A 27,445-nucleotide genomic window follows, 5' to 3' on the forward strand; every position below is an offset into this window, starting at 1 on the left:
TCTTTGAAAAAGAGAAAACATGTATAGGAATAAAGTGTTTAGTTTTTAAATATTTAATATTTCCTTTTGACAACATTAAAGCTGTTAACGCCATTGGCCAGTTATCAATTGCTGAGTGTACAAAACCTGGCTCAATAAAATATAGTTCCATATAATTTTTCCAAAATGCTTACATTTTAAAGTTTATTTAAAAACCTTTATTGTTTTTTAAAAAATATGTGTCTGTACCACTCTTGGCTGTAGCTTTTTTTAGTAAAGTAGTTTTTGGAGCGATCTTTGGTCCACACTGGACCGTTCTTACGAGTCACTTGTGCTGGCCGTTTCCATCAGCACCGGTGGCCTCCACTCCGGCCTGGCCCGGCTCACGCGCCCTCCTGCAAGGCCGAACTCAAACTCCGCATTGCCGGTGGGACCGAGGCTGCTCCGCCCGTCTGCGCCCCGGCCCGGTGTCGGCGGGGGCGGGGACTCTTCGCGCCAAGACCCGCCCCGCGCCCCGCCCCCGGACACCGCGCACGCCGCGGTTTCCGGCGAGACCTTGAACCCGGCAGGGGTCGCACCCGCTTGTCCATCTGCGCAGACCTTGGGGAGAGCGGCTCGGGTACCTGGGAAGTGTCGTTATTGTATTTTACGTCAGTTTTGGCTTTTCGGAGTTATTTAGAGGCTTCTCTGCCGCCTGCTTTGCGTCCCCCGATCCGGGCGGGGGTGGGGCCGCGTCGTGGGTGTTTTCGTCGCCGCTCGTTGTCCGCCTTCCGTGGAGTGGGTCGTGAATCCCAGGGGAACCCTGAGCTCCGGAGGCGGGTGCTTAGCCACGGAGCGCGGTGCTGATTTGTGTCCTGGAGATTTTATTGCTCCGTGTCTTGAAACACAAGGTAAGTGCCGCTTTGAATTCAGGCCCCTGGGCACGGCTCCAAGGCCCTCGCCCACCCCCAGTTTTTATGGAAACTTAATTCTTTAAGCAGAACAAAAGGGGCGTGAGTTACTTTCAATCTTGTTGGACTCACTGATACAACATACTGTTTTTTAAGGAAATAGTTACTTTCCCAAGGGTGCAGTGTCACGTGTAACTACGAATAGGGTTTCCGGGTACTATTTTGTCCTCCCCTCCCCCTTTCCCAGTCTAACTGTGATTTGGAAGCAGACGTTTCTAAAAGTTTACAAACGTTGGGTATTTTAATAATTTCATTCTTGGAGCAGGGGTGAAAAGCAGCACCTCTACTCCTCCCTAAAGAGACACTGAAATAGTTGAAGGGACTGGAGTATTTGCTTTCCGATGTTGTAATAACTTGGTTAACTGGTAAAAGTGGCTGGTCATTGAATCTTGCTCAGTTTCCTGTGGGCCTTTGTTATTAGAATTGAGGGCATTACAAAAATGGTTGATATCTGTTCAGTATTTACCACAGGCCAAGCACTTTCACATATTACCACACTTGAATGCTGACAACAGCCCCAGGAAATTGGTACCATGGTTATCATGGTACAGTGAAGGAAACTGGGGTTTAGAGAGGGTGGGTAGCTTGCCTGTTACTTCTTAGCTACTAAGGGCTAGAGCTGGAGCTCGGACCCACTTCTTTCTGACTGTTCGAGAGCTGTGCTTTTAACCACCTTTGATCCAGCCGCAGGTGCAGGCCTGGTGTAGTCTCCTGTCTGGACAGTGGGAAGAGAGCAATGCAGAAGGACACCGGCTCACTGTAAGTGCACAGTAAATGGGAATGGAATCGCCAGGAGCTTGTCAAATCCAGAGTTCCTTTCCCCAGCTGAAAAGAGCTTCGAGAGGAAACTGCCTGGGGCAGCACGACGGGGTGTGGGAGGAACACTGGACAGGCAGCCAGGGACCTGAGTTTGGGTTCCAGCCCTGCCACTGACTAGTCATCCAGCCTCTGTAGACTTTGTTTTCGTTTGTACAGTGATAGAATATGTCTGGAATGATGACATTTTATTCCATCCTATGATTATGTGGTTTGCTTTTAAACCGTGATTGGCACTGATTTCTCACTCTTGCCTTTTCAGAGTGCCTTTACATTGGTTTGGCTTTAGCTATGCAGCACTGATTGCTTCTGGTGGGATCATTGGCTATGCAAAAGCAGGTAAGGTGTTGTAGGTACTTAGCCTCTTGGAGACAGTTCTCAGGGTCCCCAAAGAGCAGTCCTGCTTGAGTCAAGTTTGCCATAGGCCGTCCAGCTTGAGCACAGGGTTGGTTGTCAGTCCCATAGCTTCTCCTGCACTCGCGTGTGGTTATCTGGTCAAGCCAAGCCAGGCTTCTTGTCCAGTCACTTGTTTTGCCTCTTTATCTAAAGACAGGCAGGGGTGGTAGTAAGTTATTATCATTGACTGCCATATATTAGCCTGGACCCTAAAGTGCCATCTCTGGGCTCTTCAAGTAGGAGGAAACCTCTAATCTTCACGTATTTATTTTTTGAGCTCTCATTAAACTAGGTAGAAGCATGTCAGTGAATGTGCTTGTTTCTACCTCCTCCACCCCCATCCTTATCTGCATCCCCACTCCAATATGCACACACCAGAGTTCTTATTCTCCAATTTTTTTTTAACTGACTGGCCCTGTTTCCCTTTCCTTTTGTGACTTACATGAGGTCCTGCTCATACACAATTCCAGCCCTTGGTTGATTGGGCCTGGTTTAAGGATGGAAGATCTTTTCTCTTCTTAGATGGAAGTGCCCTTTTTCCTCCTTAGATGGAAAAGTGCTGCCTGTTAGAGCAGAGAGGAATGGGGTGGGAAGACCCTGGCTTCTCTGGTAAGATAGCAAACTCCCCCCAACATTTTCTTGCTTGAGAAAGCCTTGGTTATGAACCATGCTGAGAAAAGTTCTGTGTGCTGTATTCCTCTGTAAGGAGGGGTAGTCAAGTGTCTGACCTTACAGCGCAGGCCTGTGTTTGCTTCCCTCTAGGTAGCGTGCCATCCTTGGCTGCCGGACTCCTCTTTGGGGGCTTAGCAGGCCTGGGTGCCTATCAGCTGTCTCAGGATCCGAGGAATGTCTGGGTTTTCCTAGGTGCGTCTGCCTCAGTGTCTCAGTGCCGTTATGTATCCAGAATACTCTACCTGGTAAAACGAGGCCCTGGTTTGGTGGGATGTGGCAGGTTCTTCACACTTCTGACAGTTTCTGTGCTTCTGCCAACTCCTAAGAAAGTTTTAAAATGGGGCAGGCCGGGTGTGCTAGTCTCTGTTTATCTTTTATGTACAGAGTATGGAAAGGTTTTCATACATCATGAATTTAGATTTACCCAGTGCAATTAGTACTCTCCTTGTACAAGCTAAGTAAATGCCTGTTAACCATGGAAGTTGCCCACTGAAGACTGTCTGCTGGGGCACTACTGAAATACCACACATGTGGGTCATGTTTGCATCAGTACTGTTTTTTTCCCATTTGAAAATCACTTACCTCTATAGCAATCAGCTAAGCGTGGAACACATAGGCCTTCCCTTCAACTTACTGCTGAGTAAAACATGAGCATAAAACGAACTGTGAGCAGCACACTAAGCGAGGAGTGTTGGGAAGGGAAGATTACTTATCAGGGCGGCTTTCAGCACATTTCTACTGGTCTCCACCCATGTGTCAGGCACTGCTGGGAATGTGAGTCCCTCACTGTGTCTGCAAAGCCACAGTGAGAACAAATGCAGATCTGGCCCTTAAGAGTGTGAGAGTGGAACAGGTGTGTGAGCAGAGTGGTCTGTACATGTCAGACGTGGGCTGGGAAAGGAGGCCGGCCGTGGCTGATTCAGAGTGTGCTAGGGAAGGAGCAGGCACCCAGGTCTCAGCACTACCTAACACCTTCCCACCTCAAGCTCCACGGTGACTTTCAGATCTCTTCTTCCCCATCTCAGATCCCACTCCTCCACTTTCAGCAAATGACCTCATGCTTACCTTAAGAGAAAATATAGCAGCCACCAGCTGAGGCCTCCCTTCAAGCTATCGGCCTCCATGCCTTCCCTTGTCTTGTTCCCTCCTCTCCAAGGACAGTCCCTCCACCCCAGGGGATTTGGGTCCTCTTCTCCTGCACCTTCCCTGGAGCTTTACATGACCGAGGATCCCATCTTTTATTTATATTCTGCCTTTTAGCTGGATCCCTCCTATTGATGCTCACACGAGCTCATCTCTCACCAATTTAAAAAAAAGGACCTCTGCGACCCCACTTCTTCCTTCAGTTGCTTGCCTTTTCTTTCCCTTTGGAAACTTCCCTAAAAAATTCAAACTCCATCTCCATTTTCTCCCCTCACACATTATTGACCCACTTCAGTCTCCATTGACCTGTGACCTGTGTTTGTACAACATCCAGGGTACATTTCTTTCTCTCTCTCTCTTTTTTAATTATAAAGAAAACAAAACTTATTGTGTGTAGTTTTGGAGGTTGGGAAGTCCAAAGTCCAGGGAACACATCTGGTGAGGTGACAGTAGTGGTGACAGTGACCCAGGCAAAATGGCAGAAATGGTGGAGCAGAGAGAGAGAGAGACTCTCGTGCTCTCCTTTTACAGCCCTCAGAACCACCCCTGTTATCCAAGTGGATCAGTCCATTCACCAGGTACAATCTTCACAGTCACCTCTTCAAGGCCCCACCTTTCAGTTACCATGACAGGATTTCCCACCCTCTGAACAGTCACAGTGGGGACTAAGTTTCTAATACATAAAACTTGGGATGCAAGTCAATCCACACAGTGTACATTTTTCAGTTCTCATTTTGCTTGGCCTGTTAGCTGTTCTCAGCATCATTGGCCAATCAATTCCCATTCTCCTGGTTTTCCTTTTATCTTCATTTTCTTTTGTCAACCCATCTTCCTTTGTGGCCATTAAATATTGACCTTCCTAAGGCCTGGCTCTTTTTACCTTCTTTGTTCTCTTTCACTTGACAATGTCATAGAAGCCCATACCTTTACCACAGTGTTTTAGTCCATTTTGTGTTGCTATAACAGAAACACCTGAGACTGGGTAATTTATAAAGGAAAGAGGTTTATTTGGCTTACAATTCTGGGACAGCTGCATCTGTCATGGGCCTCAGGCTGCTTCTACTCATGGCGGAAAGTGGCAGGCAGCTGGTGGGTACAAGCAGATCACATGGCGAGAGGAAGCAAGAGAGAGAGAAGGTGCCAGGGTCTTTTCAAGCAAAGAGCTCTCATGGGAACTAATAGAGTGAGAACTCATTAATCTCCCCTCCCCCAGGGAGCGCATTAATCCATTCATCAGGGATCTGCCCCCATGACTCAATCAGTTTCCAACACTGCCACATTGGGGATCAGATTTCCACATGAGTTTTGGAGGGGACAGCACATCCAAACTCCATCACACAGAATCACAAGTAACTGTCAAATTTTTCTCTCCTCCAATCTGTACTCTCATGAGTACAGCTGCCTGGTTGAGTCTTTCAGAAATCTTGAGGCCTCTGCCTAGACCTGGCCTTGTGGTCTCACACACACCCCGTCCTCTGTTCTCCATCCACTCAGGTTCTGATTGCTCTTCCTCCACCTGTATGACTAATTCATCAGCAGGTCCTATCAGTGCTTTCTCTACCACCATCCTGAGTTGTCGCCTTCTCCATCTCTGCAGCCACTTCCTAATCCCAGTTCTCCCTCTTTCTTGCCTGTGTTCCTGAGGAAGTGACTTCATCGCTGTCCCTGCAATTGGTTCTCTGTGATACAGCTAGAATTCTGTTTTTAGAATGCGGCTCTGTTCACATATCCCTCTGCTTAAAAGCTTTTAATAGCTTCTCATTGTTTTTAAAATGAAGACCACTATTCCCAGTATGGCTTTAAAGGCTGTGTGTGGTCTGGCCCTTCTTCCAGCCATGTCTTGATTTCTTTGCCACAGTGGGCTTTTAGTTCCTTGAATGTGCTCTGCTCCCTCTCACCACAGGGCCTCTGCATCTGCTGTTCCTCTGCCTGGATTGTGCTTTCCCCTCAGCTCATTAACTCCTGCTCTAATTTCAGATCTCAGCTCAGTCTTCCCTTCTTTGCTAAACCTTGCATGAGGTCCCTGAATAGGTCTCCCCCTATTATATTATTTGCGTAGCATTAATTGTTCCTGTAGCACAAATTATACTTTGTTTTTACTTGTGTGATTCTTTACAGTCTAACCCCTCAAGACTTGAAACACTATGAAAAGGCTGAGACTATATTTGACTTCGGTTGTGTTCTCCAGTGCCTAGTGCAGTGCTGTAGTTGGTGTTTTGAGAGATGTCCAGTGGGAAGAGCATGCAGGATGGAGGAAATAGTATCTGCAAGGCATGAAAAAAAGCCTACAGCATTTTGGACAAAATTGTTGATATTTATGACTGAAGTGTGGGTATTGCAGAAAAGTAGTGAGAGATGAGGCCAGAAAGACAGGCTGGGCCCAGACTGTGAAGGGCCGTAGTTGGCCAGTGTTTGTCCTTAGACCCAAAGGATGTGGGCAGCCATGAAGCTCCGCCATGTGGAGAACAAGGAATAAGTACCTTGTAGGGATCTAGGCCTTGAAAAGCAGGTGGGTCCCCTGCATATAAGATGTAATGATTTTTGACCCTTCTCTTTATCTTTTTCATCAGTTACATCTGGGACCTTGGCTGGCATTATGGGAATGAGATTCTACCACTCTGGAAAATTTATGCCTGCAGGTTTAATTGCAGGAGCCAGGTACTTTCCATTCTATTACCCTTTTATACCAGTGTGCAGTTATTTTATTACCCAAGGTACTTTGTACAGACGGTCCTTGACTTACAATGGTACATTGAAAATGCACTTTCAACTTAGTTTTTTCAAATAATGGTGGATTTATCCAGACATAACTCCATCATGAGTTGAGGAGCATCTGTATATTCAGAAATTTACTTGGTTTCATATACATGATGCCAGGCATTAAGTGAAATTATTTAATTTACACACAAATAGGAGAGTCTGCAAAAATAGCTGATTGAATGTCAAAATGGCATATTCATTCACTGAGGAAATGCTTTTGTTTTCATATGTGCTCCCTGGGCCACCATGGCTCCTCCCTACAGTGACAGAAGCTTCAGTGCAAGGACATGACCGCAGCTCTTTGGGTGACATTCAGGGTGGGTTCTGTATTTCTTAGTTGTATAGGTGTTCTTTGTTACTGAAAATTTTGCTGAAAGGGAACTTTTGATTGAATCCGGTTTTCTAATTAACTTTTATTCTAAAACTCAAGCCAATGTGTTTTTTTAAATTTAGTCCTTAAGTATAATAAAGGCATCCTGAAGGCAGGAGAATTTTTAAAAATCTGTTTCTGAAAAAGATGATGCACTCTAGTTTGATTGTAGTTGCAATGCTATCATGCATGTGATTTATACTTGAAGAAAAAGAGTCAGTGTAGACCAAGATCAAGAGCAGTAAACTGGAAGGCTGGAGGTCTACCATTATTTAGCTCTGTGACTGTGGGTAGGCCTTAATTTCTGTCACCTTCAATCTCGTCACCTCTTCAAATTATTGGCAGTTGGATTAAGAACTCTAGCCCCTGTGTGCTGTTTTGAGACTTCAATATAAGTCTGGCATATTTTTCTTTTGTTCCTCCAGACATGGAAGTTTTATCTCTGACTGCTCTGCCATGGTACTTTCCTCCCTGTGCTGTTGTGAGGAACCTGCAGAGCCAAAATAGTTACCTGTTCTGTCCTTTTACTGATATTTTTTGTTTGTTTTTTTGAACAGTTTGCTGATGGTCGCCAAAGTTGGAATTAGTATGTTGAATAGACCCCATCAGTAGTAAGCATGTCCCAGCTCGGACTCCAGAAGAATTCAAAATCTCCAAACTTCCACTATTTTCAGTCTATTAAGAGAAATAGGTGCAGCATTTCTACATGTTCTGACATTTTACTTTAAAAAAATAAAATAACAAAAAACAGCACTGAACTTGATAGAGGAAAAAATGAGTGTTACCATTACAGCCCTACAGAAGTGGTGAGTGTGTAACACAAGAGCTTATTGATACCTTCATGCAATTTGATTCTTGTGTATTGATGTTATCTCTTTCTGTATGTATCAAATCTCAATGTTAAGTCTCAACGTTGGGGACCCTGAGATCCCATGCCCTGTTCAGAGAACAATATGAAAAAAGTCTCTTTATGAGATTCAGTATGTCTGTTCTTTTGTTTATCTTAGAGCTCAGACCTACTTTGAAATTATGTTAAAATGAAATATCAATGAAAATAAAGTTTACTATAAATAAGACTTTCTATGTTGTCTTTATTGCCAAAGGTGTCTAGAGCATAGAATGAGATGTGGACAGCAGGAAGATACAGAAGTGTGAACATACTTTGTTAATATTATATTTAGGAATTATTCACTTTTGAATAATTTAAGGACCAAGGAAATTTATTTGATTATACATTGCACTGAAGCTTATTTTTAAAATGATCTGTAAGGATCTCTAAGATTAGGACTAAGCAAGAAAAAAAATGAAATTTTGGTTAATTAAGTTCGTCTATAAGTGTGAAAGTGAAAGGCCTGTCTAGAGCTTCAGTTACCTAGTTTGGACTCTACATGGGACACATTAACTGCATACTGGCACATTTTCACCTCATTTTTTTCAGCATTGAGAACTCAATCAGGTATCTCTTGCCTTAGTTTTCTCTCCCTAAAAATGAAAGGGTATTTGCTTCTCACCTCCACCCTACCTGGAATTGGTTGCGTTTAGAGTGTAATTCAGGCACTTTTATATATTTGCTTAAGCTCCTTGAAAGCGGTCTTGGTTTTCTCATCCTTTTTTATGTGACATGGTTTTGAGTACCTTCACCATCCTTGTAACTTTCCAGACATAATACAGCTTGACAGGGCCATTGTTCAGTCGTGATTCCCAGGACTCTATACAAGTGGGGTGTGACCAGGGTACTGTATCCTGGACTATGTATTTCTGTTTATGCAGCCAAGATCAAAATAAGAGTTTTGGACAGCTCCATTATAGCAATGACTCATTAAGCTTTTGGTCCACTGAGACCCCAGGTCTTTTCCTCACTTTCTGCTATTGATAGAAATTACTGTAGTGAAAGTATTGGTGCTTGATGTCACATGCTTGCAAATACATTGAATAAATCAAATTATTTTATGGTTCCTGCATAGTAATTGCTTTTCATCATATAGTTGTACCAAATTGTTGTTTTAAACAGTAGAAACAAATCCATTTACAAACAGTTCAATGGTGTGTGGTGTGGCTCATGCCCTGGCAAATCAGCTTATTTTGATTTCAAACATTGGTCCTGTAGAGTCTAAAGGAAAAGAGGCAAAGAAATCAAGAAGGTAGAATACTTCATTATCTTTTTGATATTATAGAAATGTGTTTGGGAAAAATAGAAACAAGTGGTGGTTACAGGGTGTTACAGTTGTCAGAACACCCACAGGTGGCCCAGTGTTCTCTTGAGCCAGGAAGAGCCATATGTGTGATGTATGTGTTTAGAGTTGGCCTTTGTCTAACTTGTTTACCCAAACATTGCTACTATGTGAGGGCCAGGGAGAGGTGAGTATTAGTTATGACTTATTGTCCCCCAGAGAGTTGAATCATAGGAATTTTAAGACCAGAGGCACAGGTACACCAAACAGAAAACCAATACTCGTTCTATATTAGTCCATCAGAAAGATGCGTTTTGTGTTCTAATGTAGCCCTCGGGTGATTTTCATGATAAATAGCTATGTAAGATATTATGATTAAATGTGATTAGAATCTTTGTCAATATTTTCTGTCGTCTCCCTCCAAATCCAGTCACATGCATGTGTACCCATGCAAATACACACACATATGCACATACACACTTGGCTATTGACAGTTAAGGGCACTTGCAGTGGTGTAGGCACAAGAAGGCCATAGACCATCCAAAGCTACCATCCTGTCAGGCTTCCATAGGCACAATTTTGAATCATGATACTGTCCCTAGTTTTTCATGTCATAGAGTATTTCCAAAGGGCACCCATTTGGGCCACCTTCAGGCCTAGAGAAAGGGCCCTAGCATCAGACCCTGAATGATAAGTTTCCCTGAAGATAGAAATTAGTTTAGCTGCAAAGTAGATCCCACTGTGACTCTTTGTTCCAAGCGGTCAGCTTTGAAAAGTCTAAGGCTACCCACGGATGGGCTGCGGGAGGTCTTGGTTGCCTGGCAGCTGTGATATAACGCCTTTGCCAAGTCCCCTCCCCCTTACCTGCAGTTTATGAAAGATTAGTGTCCTAAGGATTGCTCAGTCCTTGATGTACAAAGAACTAGTCATGGTGCCTGCACTCGAGTCTAGTGGAAGTGACGGACATCCCAAGTATGTAATAGAGGCAAGTACACATTACTAAGAGGCACAAAGAAGGGAATGGGCAGTTCTATTTAAGGAGTCCAGAAAGTCTTCACAGGGGAGATGAAAGTGAAGCAGAGCCTTACAAGGTGAGGAATTCACAGAGAAGGACAGGGACAAATGTTGCAGGTAGAGGGAACATTAACACACGCACCTGTGAGGCCTGAAACTATGACACAGTTGGATAAGTCCGTTCCTCCCATATGACTGGAGTGAAGGGTGTGAGATTGGCAGCAGCAGGAGATGACAGTGCAAGGCACATGTCACATCTTTGTATCTCTGGCTAAAGAGTTTGAGCTCAATCTGTTATTCTCATTTTTTTCTGTGACAATAGCAAGATTTATTTAGTATGAGATGGTGCTGTGGATTGATTGAATTGTGTTCCTCAAAATTCATAATTAGAAGCTTGATTCTCAATGTAGCTGTTGAGGGTGGGAAATCCTATTATGGTATTGAAGGGTGTGGCCTTAAGGTGATTAGATGGTAGGACCATGCCATAATGAGTGGATTAATAATGGAGGTTAGGGGCATGGTTCTGAGGGCTTTTAAAGGAGAGCACTTGAGAGTCTCTCTCTTTCTGTTCTGCCATTCTCACCATGTGACATCCTGCATTGCTGTAGAATCACTTCTCCAGGTGTGTTCCCTGAACTTTGGACTTCCCAGCCTCCAAAACTGTAAGCAATAAATTTCATTTTCTTACAAATCACCCAGTTCCAGGTATTTTGTTATAAGCAACAGAAACAGACTAATACAAAAAACTGGTACCAGAGAAGTGGGATGTTGCTTATAACAAATACTTGAAAATGTGGAAATGGCTTTGGAACTGGGTGTTGAGAAGCCAGAGGACTTTGGAGGAGCAGGCTAGAAAAAGCCTAGATGCTGGGCTAAGTTTAGAAGACAAAAACAAAACAAAACAAAACAAAACAAAACGGAAAACTTGGAATGTTTTAGAGACTGGTTAAATGGTGGTGACCAGAATGCTTATGGAAGTATGGACTGTAAAGACCATTCTAAGAGGTCTCAGATGTAAATGAGAAGAGACTTATTAGAAACTGGGGCAAAGAGCACCCTTGCTATGAACTGGCAAGGAACTTGGCTGCATTCTGTTCATGCCCAAAAGCTTTATGGAATGTGGAACTTAAAGGTGCTGACCCAGGAAATTTGACCCACTTTCAGCCGGGCAATATGGCAGAGAAGCAGAGAGCATTTTCAGGAGAAAAATGCAGTGGTGCAGCCCAGTGACCATTTGCTAAGGAGAAGAGTATAGAAGAAAGGGATTATGAAGAGAAGAGAAAAAATACCTTGAAGGCATTTCAGAGATCTTGGAGCTATGTCTTCCATTTCAGGCTCAGAGGCCTAGGGAGACAGAATTGGTCTTGGGGATCATGTCTGAGGCACCCTCCACAGTCTTGCTCCCCAGGGCCACCTTGGGAAGCTGCTTCCAGCACGAGCATTCCAGCTACTTTGGCTGCTCCAGCCATGGCTAAATTGGCTCAGGCGTGGCTGGACCCACAGCTTTGGAAAATACAAACCAGAAGCCTTGGTGGCATCCATGTGGTGTTAGTTCTGTAGGCTTACAGAATGCCAGAGCTGGGAAGCCTTGGGAGCTTCCTCCCTGATTTCAAAGGATGTATGAAAGCCTGGTGACCCAGGAAGAGATCTATTGCTGGGGCAGAGTCATCACAGACCACTTTCACTAGAGCAATGCCAAGCGGAAACTTGGGGTCAGAGTTGTGGCAGAGAAATCCCAACAATGCTATGCCTAGCAGATATGTAAGAGTGGGATTGCCATGGAGACCCCAGAATTAGCTATAGCTAATTAGAATAGCTAGTGGACCTATCAGCATGAAACACCTGCCTGGGAGACCTGGAGTATGGCCTGAGACCAGGAAAGCCATAGCAGCAGAGCTGCCCAAAGACTTGGGGACCCAACCCCCATGCCAGCGTGCAGAGGATGTCAAACATGGTGTCAAGGTACATGATCTGCCAGCTTTGAGATTTAATGCCTGCCCTGCTGGGTTTCAGACTTGCTTAAGACCTGTTACCCCTTCCTTTTGGCCTATTTCTCCCTTTTTGAATGGGAATATGTACACTATGCTTGTCCCACCATTGTATCTTCACAATATATAATTTGTTTTGACTTCACAGATGGGACTTTGAGACTTTGGACTTTTGAGCTGAAATAAGACTTTGGGGATGGAATGACTATATTTACCTGTGAGAAGGGCATGAACTTTGGGGGCCAGGGGCAGAATGCTGTGGATTGATTGAATTATGTCCCCCAAAGTTCATATATTAGAAACTTAATTTCCACTGTAACTGTTGAGGGTGGGAAATCCTATTATGGTATTGAAGGGTGTGGCCTTGAAGAGGTGATTAGATTGTTGGACTGTGCCTTACTGAATGGATTAATAATGGTGGTAAGGGACATGGTTCTGAGGGTTTTAAAAGGAGAGCATGTGAGTCTCTCTCTGCTCCACCGTTCTTGACATGTGACACCCTGCATTGCTGAAGGATCACCTCACCAGATATGTTCCTTGGACTTTGGACTTCCCAGCCTCTTAACCTGTAAGCAATAAATTTCATTTTGTTTATAAATTACCCAGTTCCACATATTTTGTTACAAGCAACAGAAATGGACTAATACAGATGGTAACCATGGAGGGACTCTTTACAATTTGTTGCATATGAGGTTTTCGCAAGGTGGAAGTTTGGATATTCAGCATTATTGTTTTTACAGAGAGAAGGTGGAATACCCCACTCAGTGATCAGTTGTGCTTGGATAAGTAGTACATTCAGCAAAAACACAGAAAACAGGATGGTGGACTTTCTTCTCAGAAATGCTGGATGCTGCTTTCCATCCTTCCTACCCCTCCATGAATCTCACACTTTTCCTCGTAGTTCCTTTTCTGAACTGTTAAAATGATTATTTTCTACATAAAATAAAAAGCCATAAAACCCCTTATTTTTGTTTCTTACTGATTTGTGGAAGCTTTCTGTGTATGATGGGTACTAATCCTTTTTTTTAATATTGCATTTTCTCTTAGCCTATTGTGTTTTAACTTTGTTTCTAGTATCTCTACATTTTTGCATAGCCAGATCTGTTCCCTTGCTTTATAAAGCCTTTTCTTACTCCAAAATGATAAAAATACATACTTAACAAGGCTGTTTAAAATTGAGACAAAATATGTTTGTGATAAAGAATGCACACAGGACAGAAGGGTATACAGTAAAATTAAGGCTCCTTCCCATACCTGACCTTCAGTCTCCCAATGTAAGAGGTAACCATTGTTATTCTTGCTTGTATTACAACATAAATGTATTCTTTTTGGGTTCCTGTTAACAGAAGTGAGGTCACAGTGTACACACTCTACTATACTTTGCTTTTCTTATGCTAACAATACCCTTATCTGGACATAGAAACATACTTCTTTTTAGCTTTTTAATTATATAGATATTACTATTTAATTTACTATTCTTTTACTGATAGGAATATGTCCTGTTTTGAAGCCCTCTGCTATTACAAAGAATGCTGTATCAAGGAAAATTACTATTTAAATCCCAGTTCACATGTACAAATGAATCCTCAGGTTACATTCCTAAAAGCTGAGTCAAAGCATATGAGCATTTAAAATTGTGTTTGCCCTCAGAAGAGGTTTCACCAATACACTCCCACCAATAGTTATTGAGAGATGTAGTTCCCCCCACCTTTGCTAACACTGTCTAATCACCCATATTCTCTGTTTCAACTACAGAGCCCTGCCGTGGTAATGCGATAGCAGCCATAGACAGTGCGTAAATGAATACCCATGGCTGTGCTCCAACAAAACTATAGTTATGAACCCTGAAATATGAATTTCATATAATTTCTACATATTCCAAAATAGTAATGAGATTTTGATTTTTTTCAGCTGTTTAAAAATGTAAAAACCATTCTTGCTGGCTGCACAAGAACAGGAAGTGGACTGATCTGACCCACTGACCAGTCTGCCAACCCCTGATCTATGCCTAAATCGTTATCTAAGTGTTGTAATAATTTAGTTAGGAATTGTTAAGCATCTTTTCATACATTTATTGACCAGTTACATTTATTTTTTCTGTGACCTTAGCTTTCATATCTTTTGTCCACGTTTGGTTTCTGTGTTGCTTATTGGAAAACATTGGAGAATGTGAGTCTCTCTATAAAGTAAAAAAAAAAAAAAAAAATGTTCCTTGTTGTACATATTAAAAATATTTTCCTCTGATTTATTGCCTTTTGATTTTTTAATGGGTTTTGATTTTTGTTTGTGTCATGTGGAAATTAAAACTTTTTATGGAATCAGATTTATCATGTTTTCTTCATGGCTTTCAGATTTCATGTCTTCCTTGGGAAAACATCCTTCATTTCAAGAGTGTAAAATAAAATTCTCTTATTTTCTGTCAATACTTTTGTACTTTTATTTTTTAGATTTCTATTTTTAATTTCTTTAGAATTTTTTTTTTGTGTGTGTGATGATGCAAATTAGGGATCTGATTGAATTGTTTTCTCAAAAACATAGCCATTTCCTCAATATTATTTATTGAGTAATGTATTCCTTTCATCTTGCTTTGAAATGCCACCTTTACCATGTACTGAATTTCTGGGTTTTTTTTATCTCTGCCATGGACTTATGTATCTTCTGTTCCACTGCAAAATTGCTTTAATTGCTGTAATTTTGTACTGTATTTTGATATTTGGTAGGGCAAGTTTATCATTGTTACTTTTCAGATTTTTCTTGACACAGTTACTTTTTCAGATAAATCTAGAATTAGTCTTTTAATTTTGAAAACTTCTTTGGGATATTTAACATTGTATTACAGATAAATTGGGGGGAGAGATCTAAGACTTTAAAATATTTACTCTTCAATCCAGGAACATTGTACATCCCTTCATTTAAATAGTTTTTTTTTTTTTAATGTCTTAGAATTTTAGAGCTTTACTCATAAGGTTTTTTACATTTTTGGTAAAATTATCGTGGAATGTTTTATAGTTTTGTTATTATGATTGGGAACTTTTTTCATGTATATTTTCTAATTAGGTATCAATCTGAACAAAATTACTGTAAATGCTTCTGTTAAACCAAGCATATTACCTCACTTAGGATTTTATTAGCTACTCTAATCTAGTCCTATGGCTTTATGTTAAAGTTAGAAATAGTAGAATGTTTGCTATCACTGACAAGATTCAACATTGTTCTAGAGACATTGGACAAAGTAATAAATGTGGGGTGTAAATAGTACAAATGAAGCATTTTTAATAGCTCTCATAATTATCTATCTAGAAAGTCCAAGACAAGCAACTAAAAACCTATTAGAGCTAAGAGTTCTATATAGCAGCAATAAATGAGATCATTACCAAAAACCAATAGCTTTCTATCAATAGCCATAATCAGTTTTCTCCCATACCATTGCAAATACCCAAGTCCAAGCTCACCATCTTTTACCTGGTTATTTAAATAATCTTATGCTAGGACTTCTTGTTTCCATGTTTTGGCAATTTTGCACAATTCATTCTCTACCCAGCAGGCAGAAGTATATTTCAAGTATACAGTAATGTACTGCTTAGCAATGTTATAGTTAATGATGGACCACATACCACACAGCCTAGGTGTGTAGGAGGAGGCTATACTCTCTAGGATTGTGTAAATACACTCTGTGATGTTTGCACAACAATGAAATCACCTAAAAATGCATTTCTCAGAATGGGTCCCTGTCTTTAAGTAATTAGACTGTAAATAGACTCCTAGACATAAAACCATTCAATGGTCTCCTACATTTATATCCCTCCTTTAGTTTCTATAACATTCTGATTTTTTTTAATAGCACCATCATAATTTGCACATACAAAATTTTGTGTGTGTGTTTATTAACATCTGCCTCCAAAAGATATGTTCTATGAAGAGTAGGGAAAACAACCCTTTTGACACTAACATATGCACAACACTTAGTACATGTTAGGCACTTTAGTAAATATGGGCGGAATAGTCTACTTTTTAAAAAGTCTTTATTTTTTAGGACAGTTTTTTAAATTTACTGAAAAATTTAGAAGATGCAACAGAAAGTTCCCACACACCTTGCACCCAGCTTCCCCTATTATTTCCTCTTACATTGGTATGATACATTTGCTACACTAATGAACCAGTACTGAAAAATTATCATTAAAGTTTATATTTCATTTTTAACTAATATCCTTTTTCCATTCCATGATCCAACCTAGGACACCACATTACATTTAGTTGTCATGTCCCCCTCAGCTCCTCTTGGCTATGATTGTTTCTCATACTTCCCTTTTTATGGATGACTTTCACAGTTTTGAGGGCTACTAGTTGCTATTTTGTGGAATGCACTTTTATTTATTTTTTATTTTTTGTGCCTGGCCAGTATACATATCCAAACATGACGTTGGTATTAGAAGGTTGCACTCTAACCAACTGAGCTAACTGGCCAGCACTTCCACGCACTTCTACTGGAATTTGTCTAGTGTTTTTCTCATGGTCAGACTGGGGTTATAGGTTTTTAGGAGGAAGACCGCAGACATAAAGTGCCATTTTTATCACATTATATCCAGGTTACATATATGACCATGGTATTGCTGTTGATGTTGATTATCCGGCTGAGGTAGTGTTTGTTAGGTTTCTCCACTGTGAAGTTACTCTTTTTTCCCTCTTTCCATACTATACTGTTCAGAAGGAGGCCACTGTGCACGTTCCACACATAAGGAGTTTGGAGTTATGCTCCACCACCCTGAGGGCAGAGTATTAACATACATTATTTGGAATTCTGATACATGGGAGATTTGTCTCCTTTCTCTCATTCATTTCTGTATAGGCTCATGGTATTTATTTTTTCTTAGGGTTATAATATTTTATTAGTTTTCTTGCTCAAATTGTTGCAGCTTTGGCCATGGAAAGCTCTTTCAGTTGGCTCCTGTGTCCTTTTGACATAGCCTGTTAATCTAGACTTTTTTTGGCTTGTTTGTATAGGTTGTTGTGTTTTTAGAACTTTCTTACTGTCTGGCACTACAAGATGCTCCAGGCTCACCTTGTATATTTCCTAGAATCAGCCAGTCCTAGACTCAGCCATTTCTCCAAGAAGCCTTGGTTCCTTTTATTGGACAGTGGTTTTGGAAACCAAGGTCTGGGTGCTAGGTGTTGCTACTGCAGTGAAATCTTTTCTTTTATCACTATTTTATACTTTTATCTTTAATCCCTTTTTACTTTAGTATTCTAATCACTTATGCTGAAATTCAACATACTTTCAGTGTTTCTTGTTTTCACAAATGGATCAAGTATATAGTTCTTTTTCCCTCTGAGATCTATTTTGGCTGAATTTTACAAGTTTTAATACAGAAGTCTATTTCTAAAGGTTTTTTCATTTCAATTTTGATATTTCCTTTTTTGAATCACTAAGTATCATCTACAACAATATTTTTTTATTTTTTAATTGGATAGACTTTATCGTTATATTCTAGTTTTCTTAAACTGTGGAAAGAAAATGTGGCTTACATATTTCTACAGTTGAATATTGACATTTTCTTTGTGGCTTAACATAGGGTCAAATTTTTGTGAATGTTACATGCATTTGAGAAGGACGTGAAGATTTTCCTTAATGGTCAAAGTTTTATATGCTGCACATTGGATAAACTTTGTTTATTGTGTTATTCAAACATTCATTTACTTATTTTAGGCCTCTGGTTCTGTTTTCTGAGAAAAAAATCCCACTTTGACCATGGTTATATCAATTTCTTCCTGTATTTATGATAAAACTTTGCTTTATATATTTATGTTGTTTGTTTTAACCTTTTATTTTGAAAATTTTCAAATCTACAGAAAAGTCTCAGTAATATTCATGAACAACCATATACCCTTCACCTAGTTTCACCAGGTCACCAATTGCTAACATTATGCATTCTCTCTCCACACACACAAACACACACATACACACACACACGTACTTCAAAAAGTTTGTGGAAAGAGTCATATTATCTTTTAATTCTATCTTTCCACAAACTTTTTGAAGTACACACATGTGTGTGCTAACATAGATGAAAAATCCTCAATCAAATATTCGAAAATCAAATCTGACAATGTATAAAAAAAATTATACATGACAACTAAGTGGGATTTGTCTTAGGTATGCAGGGATGGTTCAACATCCAAATATCAATTAATGTAACCTGTCACACATGAACAAACTAAAGAAGAAAAATCACATGATCACATCAGTAGAAGCAGGAAAAGGATCTGACACAATCTTATACCCATTCATAATAAAAATTCCTAACAGACTAGGAATGGAGAGCAGTTTTCTCAATTTGGTGAAGCACATCTACAAAAGCCCTATGGTTAACATCATACTTAATGGGAAGAAATTAGATATTTTCCCACTGAAATCACAAATGAGGCAAGGATGTTTGCTCTCACCACTCCATTTAACATTGTACTAGAAGTCCTAACTAATGCAATAAGATAAGAAAAGGAAATAAAAGGCATACTGACTAGGAAGAAAAAATAAAACTGTTTTTGCTTGCAGATGACATGATCCATCTGTAGAAAATCCCAAAGAATCAACAAAGAAACTCTTGGAAGTAATAAGCAATTATAGCAGGTATCAGGATATAAGGCTAGTATACAAAAGTCAATTGCTTTTTTATATACCAGCAATGAACATTTGAAATTACAATACCATTTCCCTTAGCACCAAACCAAACCAAAGAAAACCCCACATACTTAGGTACAAATCTAACAAAATATGTACAAGATGTATATAAGGAAAACTTCAAGACTGGTGAAAGAAGTCAATGAACATCTAAATAAATGGAGAGAGATTCCATGTACATAGATGAGAAGACACAATATTGTCAAGATGTCGATTTTATCCAACTTGATCTGGATTCAATGTTATCCTAATCAAATCCCAATAAGTTATTCTGTGAATATTGACAAACTGATTCTAGAATTTATATTGAGAGACAAAAGACCCATAACAGTCAATACAATATTGAAGGATAGAAACAAAGTTGAACTTACATTACCCATCTTCAAAACTTCTATAAAGCTACAGAAATCAAGATAGTGTGGTGTAAGTGAAAGAATAGACAAACAGATTAGGAGAACAGAATAGAGGGCACAGAAACAGATCCAAATAAATATCACCAGCTGATCTTTAACAAAGGAGCAAAGGCTATTCAATGGAGAATAGTCTTTCACAAATGGTGCTGCAACAACTGAAAAAAAAATGAAGATGGAACTTACATCTGTCACAAACATTAACTTAAAATGTATCACAGATCTAAGTGTAAAATACAAAGCTATAAAACTCCTAGAAGATAACATAGGAGAAAATCAATATCAATAGCACTATCCATGAAAGAAAAAATTAAGTTGGGCTTCACTAAAACTAAAAACTTCTGCTCTGTGAAAGATACTGTCAAGAGAATGAAAAAGACAAGCCACAGACTTAGAGAAAATATTTGCAAAAAGACATATATGATAAAGGACTTATTCAAAAATATACAAGGAACTATTAAAACAACAATCAGAAAATGAACCACCCAATTAAAAAACGGGCAAAAGATTTGAACAGACAGCTCACCAAAGAAGATATCTAAATGACAAATAAGCATATGGAAAGATGCTCACCATCATGTGTCATTAGGGAATTGCAGATTAAGACAACAATGAGATATCACTACACACGTATTAGAAAGGCCAAAATCTAGAACACTAACACCACCAAATGCTGGCAAGGATGTGGAGCAACAGGAACTCATTTATTGCCAGGGGGAACACAAAATGGTACAGCCACTTTGGAGGACAGCTTGGCAGTTTCTTACAAAACTAAACATACTCTTACCATATGATCCAGCAATCACAGTCTTTGGAATTTCCCCAAATGAGTTGAAAACTGATATCCAAACAAAAACTGGTATATAAACATTTATAGTAGATTGACTCAAAATTGCCCAAAAGTGGAAGCAATCAAAATGTCCTCCAGTAAGTGAATGGATAAACAAACTGTGGTACATCCAGACAATGAGATATTATTCAGTAATAAGCAGAAATGAGTTATCAAGTCAAGAAAAGACATGGAAGAACTTTAAATGCATATTACTAGGAAGAAGAAGCCAATCTGAAAAAGCTACATACTGTACGATTGCAACTATATGACATTCTGGAAAAAGAAAAGCTATGGGGACAGTAATAAGATCAGTGTTAAAGGTTCAGGGGGAGGTAGGGAAAAATGAATGTGTAGAGTACAGGTATTTTTAGGGCAGTGAAACTATTCTGTATGATACTGTAATGGTAGGTACAAGTCATTATACATTTTTTCAAAACCCATAGAATGTACAACACAAAGAGTGAACTCTAATGTAAAATATGGACTTTAGTTAATAATGTACTAGTATTGGCTCATCAGTTGTAACAAATTGACCACATTCATAGAAGTTGTTAATAACAGGGAAAATTGGGGAGGGGGAGATGAGAGAGTATATGGGAACTCTTTTCTTTTTCTTCCTATTTTCTTTCTTTTTTTTTTTTTTTTTCTTTTTTGACTGGTAAGGGGATCGCAACCCTCGGCACAGTGTGGTCTGCACCACGCTCAGCCAGCGAGTGCACCGGCTGTCCCTATATAGGATCCAAATCCGCAGCCTCAGCACTACCAGTGCTGCATTCTCCTGAGTGAGCCACGGGGCCAGCCCGGGAACTCTGTATTTTCTGATCAATATTTCTATAAACCTAAAACTACCAAAAAAAAAAAAAAAAAAGTCTACTAACTAAAAAAACAACACCAAATAGGCTTCATGGCATAAGAGTTTAAAAATGCAAAGAAAACTCACTGGTTAACCCCACTTACTTTAATATCTGTTCAGAGTTTAAAAGTTTCCTAGCAACACAAAAGAATTTTTTTAGCTTTGAGGCAATAATTAAAACTGTACAAATACACATAACCATTATTATTAAGATAAATTAGTCTTAAGATTTGAACATTTTTCAGATTCTGAAATCTGAACAGCTGAATCCTGTGTAGAAAAATATCGTATTGTTTTTTAATACGCCTTTGGATAATGCCCACAAGATGATATCAATTACATTAGCATTTGTTACAAAGTCATAAAACACAAAAATATCAGCAGTTGATAACATTATTACTCTTTCAAAAGAATATACAATACTAATGTTCTGCCCATAAAGTGGCAGGTTTAAATATTGTAGTCCTAAGTTCAAAATGTCTATTTAAATTACCAATTAAGAACTAAAACTAAGAAAAACAGTATGTGCAAAGTGGAACCACTGCCATAGCAACTGAACACACCTGCTCTGCAGAGCAAATTGGGGGTCAGAGCCAAGTCAGTGATCCGCAGCAGCGAGTTTGCTCTAGGGGACAAGCTGGCACACCTCACCTTTGTGTCTGTTAGGAACACAGAAACAAAGTATTCTGCAAGTCCCATGAACAAACATCAAACACAGTTTCATGAACTTTCTTAATGATGTGAAAACAAGAGAACCTTGACTTGGGTAATATGGAAGTCCTTGAGCTATTGGGTTTGATGGTCACCATGAATTCAAGCAGTTTTATCAGTCAAGAGCAAACAGGACTCTCCAAAAAAATCAGGTGGCATAATTTGATATTTTCTATGTTAAAGAAAAAATTTATTTCTAAGAAAGGCATCCTGCTCAAGATTGGAATTACCATTGCTCCCATAGTTTCAAAGTAGAAAAACAAATGATAATTGCAATCTTCCCTCCATTGCCCAGGTAACAGAGCAGCACCTCAGCTAAATAAGAACCATGCCTGACTGCCCACAGAGGTCTGGCTAGTTGCTATGAAAAAGTGAAGCAAAATGTAAACCCTTCAGGCCAAGCACTGCAAAGTGATGGTATATTAAATAGTTTAGGCAAATAAACAAGTGAAAACAAAAACCCTCCAAACACTTTCTGGAGGCATTTTTTTTTTAAAGATGACCGATCAGGGGGCCTTAACCCTTGACCTGGTATTGTCAGCACCACGCTCTCCCAAGTGAGCTACCCAGCCATCCCTATACGGGGTTACATGTGAATAATATTCAAATACAGTGTCACTATAGAAAATGTATTCAAAATTGAATCTTACAAAACTGGCTTCATGGAGCTACATATACGGGTTCCTATACCAGCTTTCTTTTTAAAAATAAAAATGCAGTTTTTAGAATCAAGAAACTTCATTCTTTACTAGGAAAATTATGGGCACTTAACACAACCCCCTTAAATGGTAACTCTTCCTAAGAATGGTTTATTCATATATTTGATTGCTTAAAAAATTGTGAAAATTTTTAAATGTGTTAAATATTTGTTATCTGAAAAACTTATAAGCTAAAAATTCTTAAACATTTTACCATGACTGTGGTAATGTTGAGATTTAGGATTCCTTTCCTAGAAATAACAGGGTTTTAGGACTCAAGCACCCTTGGTGAATGAAGAACCAAGTAGCTCACAAAGGAACCCAGACCTCATGGCAGGGCAGGAAATGCATTTGTGCATTAGTCAGACCCCCAAGAGCAGAGCATTCAGCCCTGTAATGCTTGCTGTGCATGTATTTTAAAAAGTGTTTGTCCTATCAAGGGCAATTAACTTCTTGCAGAAAATGTGTGCTAACAGAGTTTGCAGGCTTTTTTATGATGCCAGTTCTTAACATGGGGCTGTTTTTCCTGCCATGAAGCCCTCATCTCTGAAGAGCTATCTATGCCTTTCTTCATTTTGTAAAATCATTGTAAATGGACTATTCTCATAGGTTGTTGTAGGGATTGATAAGCTGTAGGTGAAGCACTAAGCATAGAAACTGGGGTTCAGTAAATGTCAGCTTTCAGTATCACTGTCATGGCCCTTGTCACCACTATCATCTTCACTATGAGTGAATGATCAATCTGGGGACAGCACAGGGATGGCTGCAGAGGGACATCTAAAGGCAGGGGACCAGTCAGGTTGTCACTGCTATGGTTGAAATGAGGGAGAATAGGGTGTGAACTGAGGCAGTCACAGGGTGCTGGAGAGAAAGGGGACTGAGCGGTCTGCAGGGTGGGGATAGTAAGGTGAGAGGGGAATGGAAGCCCCTGCATTTGTGCTTCGGTGACCGCATGGGTTGTCTCAGGACAGCAGTATAGGAGGAGAGCCGGGTTTGGGGGAATGACCTGGGGGCCAGAAGGTATGTAAGTCATGGAGTGTGAGTAGGCAAGCTTGGGGACTTGTCATTGTCAGGGCATGATGGTGATGCAGCTGCGGGCTTGGTGGAGCCAGCTGAGACCCCCAGGGAACACCAGCACTTGGGGAAAAGAAAGAAAAGGACCCTGCAGAGGAGAGAGGACAGAGAGGACAGGTGGGTGGTAGGAAGAGCAGGGTATGAAATCTGAGAGAACACAGAGTGTGAGGGAACAAGGCCAGGCGAATGGGCAGAGAGGCCTGATGAGCTCAGCGCCTCCCGTGGGGACTGCCACTGGCATGATGTCAGGACGGAGCAGGAGGCAGGCTGAGGATAAAGGACAGTGAGGCGAGCCTGGCTGTGCAGGAGAGGAGACAGTGTTGGCCAGAAGGCCAACCGGGCTCTGACCAGTGGTGGCTTCTAGCGTGTAGTCTGCAGCTCCACTGAGTGTGTTTTCCATAGTGTCATTTGTTCACATGTCTGGAAGCTGAGCCAGTGTCCCCGTGTCTCTCACGGGGCCAGGCACAGCACGCTGTCAACAAGCACTTAATCTTGAGTTGACAAATGTCACACAGCAGTGTTATCAGACCCTGAGGGTTTATTCAGTAAGCAGCTGTCACCGATCTGTGCAGTTTCTAACCCTAATGAGTTCTGCAGACGTCCAGCTGCCTAGTCTGACCTTCCGCCCCCTTCGGGCACTCGTTCTGTGGTCAGCCCTTTCCTTCCAAAGACGCTTTGGAAGGAAGTTCCAGGTAGTGGCAGCTTCAGAGCGAACCTCTTGCTCTCAGCCTCATCCTCAGCGCAGACGCTAAGTGCTTCCTGTTTCATTGAGAAAACCTGGACGTGGTTATGTGATAATCCCTAAATAAATGGTATTCCCTCCATTTGACAGACAGGGAAACTGGCTTAAATAACGTGTCCAAAACAACAAGAGCCAGTGAGTGACAAAAGAGGGATACAGCAGACTCTAAAAGCCATGCATTGAGCAGCCCACACCAGGCTGCTCTTACTGGAGAAAAAGATTGCTAAGAAAAAAATAAGTAGAAAATTAAGTCTTCTTAAATTAGTTTGGCTTATATCTGAAGTACCTGTGAGCTGCGCCTAATTTTAGGTCAGAGCCAGTGGTTAGCACTGTTAAAACTGGTGACACCAAACCCCTAGGAAATCTGCCATCTCTCTTAACCTGGTTAAGTGTTTCTTATATGGTAAAAGGCTCAAAATAAAATCTACATGAGTATTTTTCACTGCAGTACAGAGAGCCATGATGCATGTCCACCGTTCTGCACGAGTGAACAGGTTTTACACAGACCTTGGGCTCAGCAGTTGCTGCCTCTCTCATGTCAACACAAAGCCTGTCTTAATGACCAGATATGAGGACAGACAGGTTTGGCTTCACATGCTGGTGGCTCCTGGGGCAGCTGGACAGATGTACAGTCTGAGACTGGCCCTTCCTGCAGGATGAAGTCTTCCTTCCCACCCTACTTTTTTTTAGGGCCTCACAGTTTCCATTGCCATTGTCTGTCCTGTAGCTTCCCCCTGCCTTTCTGCTCACAGAGAAATAGAAGCCTCTAGATGGGTTCAGGTCCCTCCAGTCCTAAAAATCCCCGCAGATTCTAAAGGTTAAAGTACCTACTGCAGTCCTTATTCTACAGCCACCATTCAGGAAATACCTTTTAAAGTTTACGTCCAGTTTCTAAACATAAGTTGCTTAGAAATGAAAAAATGTGTAGTTTGAGAAAAATTGGGGAAGAAGTATTTTGTTTATATGTTTTGAATCTTTCAGAATGATCAGTTATATTCTCAGGAAAAAAATTGAAGTGGGAAAAATAAGTCCTCACTCCTCTCCTTCAGTCCTGAGGCTCCAGTTGCGCTTTCTTTGCCTCCCACCCTCGACATGCCCAACCTCACCCAGCACCTGCTGCCCTGGCCTGAGGGACTCACCTGGGACACACCTGCCTCCCGACCAGCCCAAGCCTCTGCTCAGTCATCTCTCACACCTGCACATCATGAGCTGGAACTCACTGTGGCCACAACTCAGGGTCACCTCCCATCCAAGGCTATGGTAAGGGAGAGCCACGTGACCGCTCACGACCCCTCTTTCTTGCACTTCCTTTGTGGGGTCTGGGACAAATAAGCATCAATGTGGAGGAGGAGAGGATTTGAATCTCAGCCCAACACCACAGTTATTGCAGAGACATGGGGTCACAGGGCTGGTCAGATCCTTGGACCCAGCTGGACACATTGAGATGGACCAGCAATGTGGAGATGCTTCCTTCTTCAGAAGCTGGGTGTCAGTTCTGAAGAGCAGAATGTCCCTGCTCCACTGAGGTGCTGTCCAGACTCATCCTGCCTGTTTTAATAACATCCAGGAGAAGCCACAGTAAAGCTTCCTCCTCAGCCTTCAGGGCTGTGAATGGGGGCTTCTCCCTTCCTGTGGATGTCTCTTAAGAAAAGAGAAAAATACTTCTTAGATTTAGCAATATTTAGATATGGATCACCCCTGGATTCAACACTCAGTCACTAGGAGAGACCCACACATGCAGGACGGTCTATATAGTTCTCCCCTCACGGTGTCCAGAGGCTGGCCGGGGACTCTTTTGTATGCTTTCCACACACTGCACCATCCTGCGGTTTAGGTGGGACCTGCTAAGAAACATATGAATCAGTTTCAAATATATTATTCTTATCAAATACACAAGTGATTCAAACCCATGCCAATAAATGACAGCTAAAGATAATGACAATTATTTAGTCACCATGTGACCAAGAAAATGAACAAACTCATGCTTCCAGCTATGTGCTGGCTGATGAAGGAAAAAATACTTAATCAAGTCTGAGTAGAAGTCAGCAACCAAAATTATGAATGTGATTGTTTAAATTTTAGAAGGTACGGATTTTAATTTTTTATTGCAAAATACTTCTTAAAAAGAAAGATTTTTCATGTACAAATGTGAAAAAAAAGTTGCTTCTCTTTTCTGTAATTACAATGTTAGTGATAACCAGCTGTAAAATAAAATACAAATAAACACAAGTCATTCCTTCAAAATACAGCTGATCTTTTCAGAGAATAAAGGAAAAAAATTAGACTTTTAAAAGAATTATCTGCTATGCAGTGAGCGTTGGATATGTGAATATTTGAGTTCTTCCTTCATCACATGAATCTGTATTTACTCATATAAAAAGAATCCAGCAAACTAAAATCACTTACTAAAGTTAAAGAACAGTGTCAATAGGGTTTGAATATATTTGTATTAGTTAGTATGTGTTGCTTATAAGAAAACATTTGGAACTGGGTAATTTATAAAGAAAATGAAATTTACTTGCTTACAGTTTCTGAGACCGGGAAGTCCAAAGTCCAAAGTCCACCTGATGGTGGTGACAGTGACCCAGGGATCTCACATTGCAAGATGGTGGAAGCAGAGATAACAGAGAGAGAGAGAGACTCTCCTTTCTCCTCTTTTAAAGCCCACAGAGGGCCAGCCCATGGTGCACTTGGGAGAGCGTGGTGCTGATAACACCAAGGGTTAAGATCCCCTTACTGGTCATCTTTTAAAATATAAAGAAAGAAAGTCCTCAGAAACATGCCCCTGAACACCATTTTTAATCCATTCCCTATGGCATAGTCCTACAATCCAATCACCTCTTCAAGGCTCCACCTTTCAATTTCCATAATAGGATGTCCCACCCTCTTAACAGTCAGAAGTGTCTAATACATTAAACTTGGGGGACACAATTCAAGTTCCAGTGAGTTTGGGGGGGACATAATTCAAGCCACTATAATATTTAAAAATTAAAAGGAATATTTTTTTAAATTAACTGCACATAACAGTTTATCAGAGGAAAAATAGTAATTATCTAGCCATAATTCCACCAAAATAACCTTGCACATATAGTGCAATGACTATATACAGTAACTTTCATATGACAGATAACACAGATACCAACAAAATTTGCCCACAATGTCCCCAAATGTCCAAAATGGGGGCAAACTC

At 40.6% G+C, this 27,445-nt stretch overlaps 1 protein-coding gene across 1 annotated transcript; it reads left to right on the forward strand.

Annotated features, from left to right (window-relative positions):
* Positions 1–512: 512 nt before the first annotated feature.
* LOC134386014 (transmembrane protein 14C) lies at positions 513–8,162 on the forward strand. Its single transcript, XM_063107897.1, has 6 exons — positions 513–869; positions 1,614–1,688; positions 2,008–2,084; positions 2,904–3,005; positions 6,527–6,614; positions 7,644–8,162. The coding sequence occupies exons 2-6, from the start codon at positions 1,666–1,668 to the stop codon at positions 7,696–7,698; spliced, it is 345 nt and encodes a 114-aa protein (XP_062963967.1). The 5' UTR covers positions 513–869; positions 1,614–1,665; the 3' UTR covers positions 7,699–8,162.
* Positions 8,163–27,445: the final 19,283 nt, after the last annotated feature.

This window comes from Cynocephalus volans, chromosome 9 (assembly GCF_027409185.1).
Source record: "Cynocephalus volans isolate mCynVol1 chromosome 9, mCynVol1.pri, whole genome shotgun sequence".
Lineage (NCBI taxonomy): Eukaryota > Metazoa > Chordata > Mammalia > Dermoptera > Cynocephalidae > Cynocephalus > Cynocephalus volans.